At 41.7% G+C, this 13,265-nt stretch overlaps 1 protein-coding gene across 1 annotated transcript; it reads left to right on the top strand.

Annotated features, from left to right (window-relative positions):
* The first annotated feature begins 4,776 nt into the window (after positions 1 to 4,776).
* On the top strand, positions 4,777 to 10,687 carry C1QBP (complement C1q binding protein). Its single transcript, XM_072136123.1, has 6 exons — positions 4,777 to 5,084; positions 5,429 to 5,579; positions 6,534 to 6,621; positions 6,830 to 6,925; positions 8,535 to 8,660; positions 10,180 to 10,687. Exons 1-6 carry the CDS (start codon positions 4,868 to 4,870, stop codon positions 10,324 to 10,326), a joined length of 825 nt encoding a protein of 274 aa, XP_071992224.1. The 5' UTR covers positions 4,777 to 4,867; the 3' UTR covers positions 10,327 to 10,687.
* Positions 10,688 to 13,265: the final 2,578 nt, after the last annotated feature.

Genomic DNA, 13,265 nt, shown 5'->3' with positions numbered 1-13,265 from the left:
TAGTAGATAGAAAAGGTCCTTCTGGATCATGGGAAATAGTCATTTCTATATGAGGCGGCTAATCCCCATTACTCAGAAGGACCTTCTCCTACATAACCCAATCTCCCCATATAGTAGATAGAAAAGGTCCTTCTGGGTCATGGGAAATAGTCATTTCTATATGAGGCGGCTAATCCCCATTACTCAGAAGGACCTTCTCCTACATAACCCAATCTCCCCATATAGTAGATAGAAAAGGTCCTTCTGGGTCATGGGAAATAGTCCTTTCTATATGAGGATCCTATAACTCAGAAGGACCTTCTCCTACATAACCCAATCTCCCCATATAGTAGATAGAAAAGGTCCTTCTGGACAATGGGAAATAGTCATTTCTATATGAGGCGGCTAAACCCCATTACTCAGAAGGACCTTCTCCTACATAACCCAATCTCCCCATATAGTAGATAGAAAAGGTCCTTCTGGGTCATGGGAAATAGTCATTTCTATATGAGGCGGCTAAACCCCATTACTCAGAAAGAACCTTCTCCTACATAACCCAATCTCCCCCTATAGTAGATAGAAAAGGTCCTTCTGGGTCATGGGAAATAGTCATTTCTATATGAGGCGGCTAAACCCCATTACTCAGAAGGACCTTCTCCTACATAACCCAATCTCCCCATATAGTAGATAGAAAAGGTCCTTCTGGGTCATGGGAAATAGTCATTTCTATATGAGGCGGCTAATCCCCATTACTCAGAAGGACCTTCTCCTACATAACCCAATCTCCCCCTATAGTAGATAGAAAAGGTCCTTCTGGGTCATGGGAAAAAGTCATTTCTATATAAGCGGCTAAACCCCATTACTCAGAAGGACCTTCTCCTACATAACCCAATCTCCCCCTATAGTAGATAGAAAAGGTCCTTCTGGGTCATGGGAAATAGTCATTTCTATATGAGGCGGCTAAACCCCATTACTCAGAAGGACCTTCTCCTACATAACCCAATCTCCCCATATAGTAGATAGAAAAGGTCCTTCTGGATCATGGGAAATGGTCATTTCTATATGAGGTGTCTAAACCCCATTACTCAGAAGGACCTTCTCCTACATAACCCAATCTCCCCATATAGTAGATAGAAAAGGTCCTTCTGGGTCATGGGAAATAGTCATTTCTATATGAGGCGGCTAATCCCCATTACTCAGAAGGACCTTCTCCTACATAACCCAATCTCCCCCTATAGTAGATAGAAAAGGTCCTTCTGGGTCATGGGAAATAGTCATTTCTATATGAGGCGGCTAATCCCCATTACTCAGAAGGACCTTCTCCTACATAACCCAATCTCCCCATATAGTAGATAGAAAAGGTCCTTCTGGACAATGGGAAATAGTCATTTCTATATGAGGCGGCTAATCCCCATTACTCAGAAGGACCTTCTCCTACATAACCCAATCTCCCCATATAGTAGATAGAAAAGGTCCTTCTGGGTCATGGGAAATAGTCCTTTCTATATGAGGATCCTATAACTCAGAAGGACCTTCTCCTACATAACCCAATCTCCCCATATAGTAGATAGAAAAGGTCCTTCTGGACAATGGGAAATAGTCATTTCTATATGAGGCGGCTAAACCCCATTACTCAGAAGGACCTTCTCCTACATAACCCAATCTCCCCATATAGTAGATAGAAAAGGTCCTTCTGGGTCATGGGAAATAGTCATTTCTATATGAGGCGGCTAAACCCCATTACTCAGAAAGAACCTTCTCCTACATAACCCAATCTCCCCCTATAGTAGATAGAAAAGGTCCTTCTGGGTCATGGGAAATAGTCATTTCTATATGAGGCGGCTAAACCCCATTACTCAGAAGGACCTTCTCCTACATAACCCAATCTCCCCATATAGTAGATAGAAAAGGTCCTTCTGGATCATGGGAAATGGTCATTTCTATATGAGGTGTCTAAACCCCATTACTCAGAAGGACCTTCTCCTACATAACCCAATCTCCCCATATAGTAGATAGAAAAGGTCCTTCTGGGTCATGGGAAATAGTCATTTCTATATGAGGCGGCTAATCCCCATTACTCAGAAGGACCTTCTCCTACATAACCCAATCTCCCCCTATAGTAGATAGAAAAGGTCCTTCTGGGTCATGGGAAATAGTCATTTCTATATGAGGCGGCTAATCCCCATTACTCAGAAGGACCTTCTCCTACATAACCCAATCTCCCCATATAGTAGATAGAAAAGGTCCTTCTGGACAATGGGAAATAGTCATTTCTATATGAGGCGGCTAATCCCCATTACTCAGAAGGACCTTCTCCTACATAACCCAATCTCCCCATATAGTAGATAGAAAAGGTCCTTCTGGGTCATGGGAAATAGTCCTTTCTATATGAGGATCCTATAACTCAGAAGGACCTTCTCCTACATAACCCAATCTCCCCATATAGTAGATAGAAAAGGTCCTTCTGGACAATGGGAAATAGTCATTTCTATATGAGGCGGCTAAACCCCATTACTCAGAAGGACCTTCTCCTACATAACCCAATCTCCCCATATAGTAGATAGAAAAGGTCCTTCTGGGTCATGGGAAATAGTCATTTCTATATGAGGCGGCTAAACCCCATTACTCAGAAAGAACCTTCTCCTACATAACCCAATCTCCCCCTATAGTAGATAGAAAAGGTCCTTCTGGGTCATGGGAAATAGTCATTTCTATATGAGGCGGCTAAACCCCATTACTCAGAAGGACCTTCTCCTACATAACCCAATCTCCCCATATAGTAGATAGAAAAGGTCCTTCTGGGTCATGGGAAATAGTCATTTCTATATGAGGCGGCTAATCCCCATTACTCAGAAGGACCTTCTCCTACATAACCCAATCTCCCCCTATAGTAGATAGAAAAGGTCCTTCTGGGTCATGGGAAAAAGTCATTTCTATATAAGCGGCTAAACCCCATTACTCAGAAGGACCTTCTCCTACATAACCCAATCTCCCCCTATAGTAGATAGAAAAGGTCCTTCTGGGTCATGGGAAATAGTCATTTCTATATGAGGCGGCTAAACCCCATTACTCAGAAGGACCTTCTCCTACATAACCCAATCTCCCCATATAGTAGATAGAAAAGGTCCTTCTGGATCATGGGAAATGGTCATTTCTATATGAGGTGTCTAAACCCCATTACTCAGAAGGACCTTCTCCTACATAACCCAATCTCCCCATATAGTAGATAGAAAAGGTCCTTCTGGGTCATGGGAAATAGTCATTTCTATATGAGGCGGCTAATCCCCATTACTCAGAAGGACCTTCTCCTACATAACCCAATCTCCCCCTATAGTAGATAGAAAAGGTCCTTCTGGGTCATGGGAAATAGTCATTTCTATATGAGGCGGCTAATCCCCATTACTCAGAAGGACCTTCTCCTACATAACCCAATCTCCCCATATAGTAGATAGAAAAGGTCCTTCTGGACAATGGGAAATAGTCATTTCTATATGAGGCGGCTAATCCCCATTACTCAGAAGGACCTTCTCCTACATAACCCAATCTCCCCATATAGTAGATAGAAAAGGTCCTTCTGGGTCATGGGAAATAGTCCTTTCTATATGAGGATCCTATAACTCAGAAGGACCTTCTCCTACATAACCCAATCTCCCCATATAGTAGATAGAAAAGGTCCTTCTGGACAATGGGAAATAGTCATTTCTATATGAGGCGGCTAAACCCCATTACTCAGAAGGACCTTCTCCTACATAACCCAATCTCCCCATATAGTAGATAGAAAAGGTCCTTCTGGGTCATGGGAAATAGTCATTTCTATATGAGGCGGCTAAACCCCATTACTCAGAAAGAACCTTCTCCTACATAACCCAATCTCCCCCTATAGTAGATAGAAAAGGTCCTTCTGGGTCATGGGAAATAGTCATTTCTATATGAGGCGGCTAAACCCCATTACTCAGAAGGACCTTCTCCTACATAACCCAATCTCCCCATATAGTAGATAGAAAAGGTCCTTCTGGGTCATGGGAAATAGTCATTTCTATATGAGGCGTCTAATCCCCATTACTCAGAAGGACCTTCTCCTACATAACCCAATCTCCCCCTATAGTAGATAGGAAAGGTCCTTCTGGACAATGGGAAATAGTCATTTCTATAAGAGGCGGCTAAACCCCATTATTCAGAAGGACCTTCTCCTACATAACCCAATCTCCCCCTATAGTAGATAGAAAAGGTCCTTCTGGACAATGGGAAATGGTACAGTTTGGTACTTAAGTCAAAGTTAAAAATTATACAAAATATAAAATAAGTGTGTATTTAGTGTGAAGAAGCCAAAAACTTTCATAGATCAAGTCCAAACCAATAAGAGAATAAAGAGTCCCTCCAGGTCATGGGAAATAGACAGTTCATACAGAGCAGACTAATTCCCATGACTGGGGAGGACCAGGTCCCTCTGAGTTATAGGAAATAGCCTCCTGCATGTGAGAAGGCTAAATCCTATAACTATCCAGCACCTCACCACTAGGGGGCGAATAGGTCCTTCCCAGTCATGGGAAATAGACAGCTCATACAGAGCCAGCTAAATCCCATGACTGGGGAGGACGGGTACCTCTGAGTCATGGGATTTAGTCACAACCAATATAACACACTGCGCGTGTATTCCTATAGACAAGTTCCGCCTTCTTCTCCCAACATCCACCACACATTCTACAAACTCCGCCGAACTGCCCCTCCCACTTATGAAACTTGTCACGTGATCGCAGACGCCAACCTATCACCTATTGGCTCGGCGTGGTTACGTCAGTTCCGCTGATTCGCTTCCTGCAGCTGAGGTGAAAGGTCGGGGGTGTCACAGTGTCCTCTTCTTACACACGTGGGTTGTGGCTGCCGCATCATGTTCTCCTCACTGTCCCGCTCCCTTCTCACAGCCGCAGCCAGAGTAGTGGTAGCCCGGCCACTGCCATTGCTTAGTAGTCAGGGTCCTGCCCGAGCCCTCACTAGATCACTATGGCTGCACGGCGGGGCCAGCATTACCCTCAGGCCAACCTTCCTGAACCCGTACAGGGGCTTCCCAGCGGTGTCGTGCGGTTGCGGGGGGCTGCACACTGAAGGTGAGAGTCTGAATATATTCATAGATCTACAGGTCACATGTACTGCTCCTCGTAATAGAGACTACATGAGTGTATAACAACATCCTCCGTGTGGATATCACTAGGGTGATCCTATGGATGTTCCTAGTGTGTTCCTATAGATGTCAGCATTAGATAAGGACTGCTGTAATGGTACAATATTTACTAGACTTTACTATAATGTGTCATGGCTACGGAGACAATTCTCCTTACACCCCAGCAAGGCTTCTAGTATGACATTCCAGTGTGACCTCTTGTAAATTTACATCACAGGATTATGCTGAAGTCTTAGTCAATGTGAAGTTCACACTGCATTTTCTTTACAGGTGACAAAGCATTTGCAGAGTTTCTGAATGATGAAATCAAGGAAGAGAAGAAAATTCAGAAACACAAGAACCTCCCCAAGATGTCTGGTGGTTGGGAATTAGAAGTGAACGGCACAGAAGCCAAACTGACTAGAAAGGTTTCCGGAGAGAAGTGAGTGTTTACTTGCCTTATGTAACTGTCTAGTGTTACAACTGAGATTTTAGTAGGGAATACCACTGATGTTTTCCTAGTGGTGAGTTCTCTCTGGAGTCAGAAGTAATGTATCTGAAGGGGGAAGATGAGAAGGTTGCTGTGGAGCTGGAGGCTTTAGGTGCTTGGCTAATGTCCCCTAAAACTTCTGAAGGCGCAGTTGGGGGCATTTTTGGCCATACCCTGTATGTAACATAGCAGTTAGTTTGGGGTAGGTAAATCATGATGAAATCCAAACACTTGTGGCCACCATTAGTCGCCCTGTTACGCATAAGCATTTAGTGCTTCCACTGTGCTAGTGTTTTCCCGTGAGAAGTCAATGACATCAACTATGTTGTTTTAAATGGAGGGTTTGAGAATCTGTAGGCCAACTATTTTATCTACTTGCCCAACACTTGTAGAAACCCATGTAACTGGATTACAATTGAAAATAAAATGTGTTGGGACCTATACGTGGAAATCACAGCAGACATAATATCAAATAGTATTTTCTGCAATGTTGCATGAACTTCGCTTGGCAATATGGACTTATTCACAAAACTGTTATATGGCTGAATTTTAAAGTGCATTGTGATATGTCTACATTATGTGGACCCCTCTGGTCATAGATTGTTTTGTACAACTGGTGGGGATCTGTTACTGAATGTAACAGAAGTACATAAAAATGGCTAAAAAAATTACACCTTTTTTGAGAGCAAAGCTTGAGGCGTTCTTCACAACGGAAGGTACTGACCTTGGGTTGAAGGTCTTTAGAATGCTATTAGTGATGCTAACACTAGGGGCAGATCATTGACAGTATTCACCATAGTAACTTCTCTAGAATTGACAGGAGAAATCTGTATTCTTAATGGACCTTTTGTATTTCATTTGGTATTTATAACTCTAAGTCATTGATACCATTTTATGTTTCACAAGGATTACAGTTACATTCAATACAAACAACAGCATTCCACCATCCTTCGATGAGGAACCACAAGAGGGACAGAAGGAAGGCGACGAGGAGGTAGAATACAATTCTGTTATTGGTAACTGTTATCATGGCAACTCTTATCATTTTAAGTATATGTAATGGATATTTTCTGTCCGTAACTCAATGATGGACATGTTTGTTGCTGCTTTTAAAATTCTCTTTTATGCTAAGTTTAGTAAAGACAGACAAGCTTGTTTTTAGTAATGTTTGTACTTGTACTTTTTTTTTTTCCCTCCTGCAGCCAGAACTTGTGTCCACTCCTAACTTTGTTGTAGAAATCACAAAACTTGAAGGCAATCAGACCTTGGTGATGGATTGTCATTATCCTGAAGATGAGGTAATAGAACATTTCTGCATTTTATATAAAAAATTCTAGGGGAAAGCTGTTAATTAAATATCCTATGCCTATATAAGGGAGGCATTAATACCACTAACTGGACACCCCAAACTGTGTGTATTTATGTAACGCACACTTCTCCACTCTAGGTACAGTATCAGCAAACATGTAAAGCTGCTACACACTGTACATATATGCATGCTGCATCTTTCAGGGGTCAAAAGAAAGGGAGGCTTTTATACCGCTAACTGTACATATTTATAATCTATCCCCTATCCTCCTATATCCACAGGATAGGGTGCATCAATCTGGTCAGTGAGGTTCAGTCTGCTGGAACCCCAACTGATAATGAGAACATGACCCCCAGCAATCTAGAGCACTGGGGACTGCATTCTTGCTAATGGATGGAGCTGCAGTTCATGCATGTGTCCAGCCACTCAATTCAATAGTATGGGGGGGGGACATAAATTGTGGAGCACAGTGCTCAGCTATCTCCAGCAATCCCATTCACTTTCTAAGTTAGTGCCAGCGTTACCTGAGCGCTGTGCTCAGCAATTTGCGATAATTCAATTTTATTAAATGTAGTGGCAGGACACCTTCGCCTCCCTTTCCCTAGAACTGATCTAAAACATAATACACAGTAAAAATCACACACATTGGGTATCGCCACGTTCCAAAGTGCCCGATATATCAAAATATAAAAACGGTAATTGCCGATGGTGACCTCCAAAAAGGGAAATGGCGCCAAGATGTCCGAAATCGACACTTACACATGACATAAAAAATGTAACAAAAGTGATCAAAATGTCGCACAGTCCTCAAAATGGTAGCAATGAATACCCCAAAGTATGAAAAAGTTATTAGCGTCATAAGATGGTAAAAAAAATTTCTTTTTCAAACACATTCATAACATTTTTGGAAATGTATTAAAACGCAATTAAAACTATAAATTTGGTATGACCACGATCGTACCGAACCAAAGAATAAAGTAGAGCTGTTATTTGGAGCTCAGAGTGAAAGTCGTAAAAACTGAGCCCACAAGAACGTGATGCACATTTTTTTTTCTGCTTCCTAGTACACCGCACAGAATAATAAATAACATCACGGGAAAGTAAAATTTGTTACGCACAAAATAAGCCCTCACACAGCTCTGTACACGTAAAAATGAAAAAGTTGTGGATTTTTGAAGGTGGAGAGCGAGAAATGAGTGAAAAAACCCTGCGTCCTTAAGGGGTTAACATTGCATTTCCATTGTGTTTAGTAATTGCAAACACAATGGGGCAGATTTATCAAGCAGTCTGAAAGCCAGAATATTTCCAGTTGCCCATGGCAACCAATCACAGCTCAGCTTTCATTTCACCAGTGCTCATGAATATTTTAAAGGGGAGCTGTGATTGGTTGCCATGGGCAATTGGAAATATTCTGACTTTCAGACTGCTTGATAAATCTGCCCCAATGTGTGAACACTGCCTTAGTGATGCAGCCAATTACTTGCCTAGTGAGTCAAGTGCTAAATGGAACTGACATGGGATATTGTTGATGCATGTTGATATTTTTTGTTTAATTTTTAAATTTGTTTACATTTTGGTTTTTGTTTTTCACATTAAAGGTTGGACATGGTGAAGAAGAGGAAGAAAGTGACATCTTTACCATTCGGGAAGTGAGCTTTCAGCCTACTGGTGATACAGACTGGAAAGAGAGCAGCTACACTCTGAACACAGATTCTCTTGACTGGGTCAGTACAGATACATCTTAAGGCAGTGGTGGCTAACCTATGGCACAGGTGCCAGAGGTGGCACTCAGAGCCCTTTCTGTAGCACTGTCAATTTAAAATAGCTCTGTGCACAACAACTCCTAGACTGTCTGGGACTGTAGGAAGATACCCGAGTTCTCTCTGGCGATGGCTTGGGTGCCCACAGAAAGGGCTCTATTTTAAATTGACAGTGCTGGGGAAGTGTGGACAGATCTGGATTATCATTATAGCTCCTGCTCTGACAATTCTTCCTGTTTATGGGACCCTGGAGGGAAGCTACAATGATCATCCAAATTTCTTCTATTTTCTGTTCTATTGGTGTCCTCAGGGTGCTGATATGAATGAAAGCTGTGACAGAGAAGGGAGTAAAAATCTCAAATTAAATTTCTGTGTTGGTACTTTGCGATAAATAAGTGAGTCTTGGTTGTAGTTTGGGCACTCTGTCTCTAAAAGGTTTGCTATCACTGTCTTAAGGGATCATTTTTATAGCTTCCATCATGCATTGTAGTTGCAATACAGTTTATCCTCCATGGCGGGGTTGCGTCTTTATCTTATGCCCTGGAGGAATCCTTCGTATGCAGGATCTGCTCTTCTTGTAGCCTCTTATGCCCATGTTTTTACAAAAGGATTTTAAAATTATGCAAATGAGCCTGGGAGTATGGGCTCCATAGCTGTTAATGTAGCCTAGAGCTCCTTGGGCTCACTTGCATATTTTTAAGCTTTTTTTTTTTTTTTTTTTTTTGAAGGGCATTAACTAAATGAGAAGTTCCTGTCAGGGGGCGTGTAAGTTTGCTTGGTTTACAATGCTTGAGCCTGGTAGATTTCCTTTAATCAATCTGATTTACAATAGAATAATGTGGATCCTACCAGCTCTTCGATCTGCTGCATGATGTAGAAGTTTTATGGCAGAGGGAGGGGATGCTATGAGTAACTGGAGAGAAGTCTCCTCACAGCAGCTTTCAGACAAAAGCAGACCCTGGAAATTGAAGATTACAAGTCATACTGACCAGAAACTTCATAATAAAAAAAAAAGTCCATTATGTGATTGCACATTTAAAAATTAAAGGAAAGTGCTATGGAAAATAATGGAACTATATAAAAAGCATGATAAACTAGTGACACTCACTCTCTGGGAAATGTTAATCCATGCTGTAGCTTCACAGGATGTTAGTCTTCCTTTGCCTGCTGTAATTTCACACAGAGGCAGCACAGTGTAATAGCCTTTGTAGACGTTACCAGAGCCCCTGCGTGTTGAAGCTTCCGGGGACTTACTGGCTAATTAGCATACATTTTTAAAGTAGATTTTAGAATGAAGGAGGGCATGGATAGCAAATGTAAGAAAATTACCACATGTGAGCTTCCTGGATAAATTAATAATTTATAATGATTTATAATGCTTGATTTTGATGATAGATTTATCGTACTTTCATTTGATTTATCTGAACATATCTTGACTAAAAAATTTGGGGCTTGCTAATTTCTATATATTTTTTTCCCCCAGGCTTTGTATGATCATCTGATGGATTTCCTTGCTGATCGTGGAATAGACAACACTTTTGCCGATGAGCTGGTAGAACTCAGCACTGCTTTGGAACATCAAGAATATATCCGTTTCCTTGAAAATCTCAATAAATTTGTTAAATGTTAGGATTTTCATTATTTTTATTACATGCAAACTAGTATAATCTCTATGCCATCCACTTAATAATAGCACTTAATTTTGTGTTTATGTGGATGTGATAAAAACCTGTATTGTGGCTTAAATATGGCTACATTCCCATTCATCTGAGGGAGGGAAGTAACTATTTGAATGCAGTTTTGTAAACCTTATTTAATTTTTGTAAATGGGCTATAGATGGGCCACTAGGACAAGGAGGGCAAGTATGAGCATTTTAGAATCATAAAGTATTGAAAGCAAGTAATATTTCTAAAATGCCTGAAAAGAAACATACCGATATATCCTTTCAGCTATGTCTCATTGTTTTCTACAAACTCCATTAAAAAAATGTATCATATTCCGTTTACTGTGTGATTTCTTCTAACTGCTTATTTTTGAAGGCTATAACCCTGCCCCTCGAACCCTCCCCCCCCCAAAAAAAAACGTCAGTGAAGAGACCTTTGCAGAGTCAGGCTCCAGTCTTATGGTAGTTTCATAAAGGCGTGTGTAAGGTGCTTCTGTTGGGTTTAGATTTGACAAAAGAAAAAAAAAAAAAACATTAAACTTTAACGTTGCTTTGAAAACATAACACCTGGTTTCCCAGCCTAAGTGGATGTGTTTTTACATTTTTTTTTCCACAGCTCAGTGAAAAAAAATAAGCCAATGTGAAGACCCCCATTGAAAACAATGGCTTTGTGAGGCATGTGCATGTATGTCTATGTATCTATATAAAATATGGTGGGCCAACAAATGATGGATAGCTGAATTACAGAATGCACCTCCAATGTGGATACTGGATGTATATAAGGAAGCATACAGTGCACAACCGTACACAACACATTTTATACGTTCCCTTGGACTCTTCTAGGGGGCATACGGAACAGAAATGCAGACAATAGCACATATTTTTATACAGATTTCTTACGGTACATTGGGCAATACAGTTGTGTAAATGGATGGCAATATTGCCCATTGAAATCAATAGGCCTGTATATATGGCCAGTTTCAGTTTGTGTGAATGCAGCCTATGGGTGAGCAAACATCAGCACGCTGGAGAGCTCACCTCTCCCCAAGGAGCAGGGCTAGCACCATAACACATCTCGGACATGTCCTGTGACCAGATGCCTTAGTCATCAATGGGCTTGAACCGAAAGCACCATGTTCCCAATTGTAGCAATAGGATGCCATCCCCACAATTTCTGGCCTACCCAAAAGGCGTCTATCCTACTATAAGTTTTTGGTGAGCTGGCGAGAAATAGGAGTAATCCCTATCTGATGGATGGAGAACTCGCCAAACATCTGTCAAGGGCAGAGCATGGAGGCGCATTAAGCTCACAGAGGTGGTAATATTGCCTGAGGAGGTATTCTGTGGATTCATTGTGAATTGGAGATCTCCCCCTATAATAATTGCACAATCCGCAAACTGGTGGCACTCAGAGCCCTTTCTGTGGGCACTCAGGCCATCACCAGAGATGACTCCAGGTATATACTTGCAGTCCCAGACAGCCCAGGACTTGCTGTGCACAGAGCTATATTAAAGTGACAGCTCAACCTGGGACTGTTTTCTGCTTTATTGGTGTCCTCAGGGTGATGGTATCAATGAAAACTGTGACAGAGAAGGGAGTATAAATCATAAATTAAATTTCTGTGTTGGCACTTTGCGATAAATAAGCGGGTCTTTGTTGTAGTTTGGGCACTCGGCCTCTAAAAGGTTTGCCATCACTGATGTAGTGTAATGGCGATATTGCATGTGTGGCTCGTACCCTGTTTTGAAGTGTGTTTCCTGAAGGAGAAGAATATGTACCTTCTGTTTATGCATCCCATAGGTCTGTGGTGGCACAGCACACCAGACAGGACTCAGAGTCTTCCTGCAGTTAAAAGCAACTTAAAAGATGCTGTTTTAAGTTGTATTTTAAAGCAATACTTACTTTGCTACATGGGACTGTAGGAAGAGGGAGAATGAGTAGATAGGGGCACTGGAAAGAAGCCAAAATGATGCAAATTTTTCATCTTTCTACTGTGTTGCTGTCCTCAGGAGACCAATATGATTGAAAGTTGTTGAAGAACAGGGAGCAATAAGTTACTGCTTTAATTTTTGGTTGGCACCATGCGATAAATCAGGGGGGTTTTGGGTTGCAGTTTGGGCACTTGGCCGCTAAAAGGTTCGCCATCAGTGCCATAGGTGATCTGTAATCTTTTATGTGGAGCGTTAAAGCCCCTTACAGTAAGGGATCCTAATTTAAGGGTTGTCATGACACTGGGCCCTGAGGAGCGGTAGATAGTACTGGGGATCCTAAGAGAACAAGGCAGGACAACAGACGGACACAAAACGAAAAACTATGAAGGGAAAGATGGAAGGGGAACGGCTACAAGTAAGAAAAGAAGGGTAGAGAGTAGTTCACTAAGATAAAGCAGTAGTTACACCTGAGCTACCGCTCAGAACAGTGGAGTATATAATTTTAACGCTACAAACAGACCAGCTGAGCGCAGAACCCCTGCTGAACATTCAACTGCCCCTGGGGCCCCGGAGCTGCCTGACCCAAACATAAGTAACTAAGATTAGGTAAATATTCTCTTAACCCGAAATCCCATTATTACAGGGAACAATCATAACATGTACAGGCGGTCCCCTACTTAAGGACACCCGACTTACAGACAACCCATAGTTACAGACGGACCCCTCTGCCCACTGTGACCTCTGGTGAAGCTCTCTGGATGCTTTACTATAGTCCCAGACTGCAATGATCAGCTGTAAGATGTCTGTAATGAAGCTTTATTGATAATTCTTGGTCCAATTACACCAAAAATTTTGAAACTCCAATTCTCACTGGGGCAAAAGAAAAAAAATTGTCTAGAACTTCCATTATAAAATATACAGTTTCGACTTACATACAAATTCAACTTAAGAACAAACCTCCAGACCCTATCTT

The sequence above is a fragment of the Engystomops pustulosus genome, chromosome 2 (genome assembly GCF_040894005.1).
Source record: "Engystomops pustulosus chromosome 2, aEngPut4.maternal, whole genome shotgun sequence".
NCBI lineage: Eukaryota > Metazoa > Chordata > Amphibia > Anura > Leptodactylidae > Engystomops > Engystomops pustulosus.
Note: the sequence above shows the minus strand (reverse complement) of the source record. Positions and strands in the feature narration are given on the sequence as shown.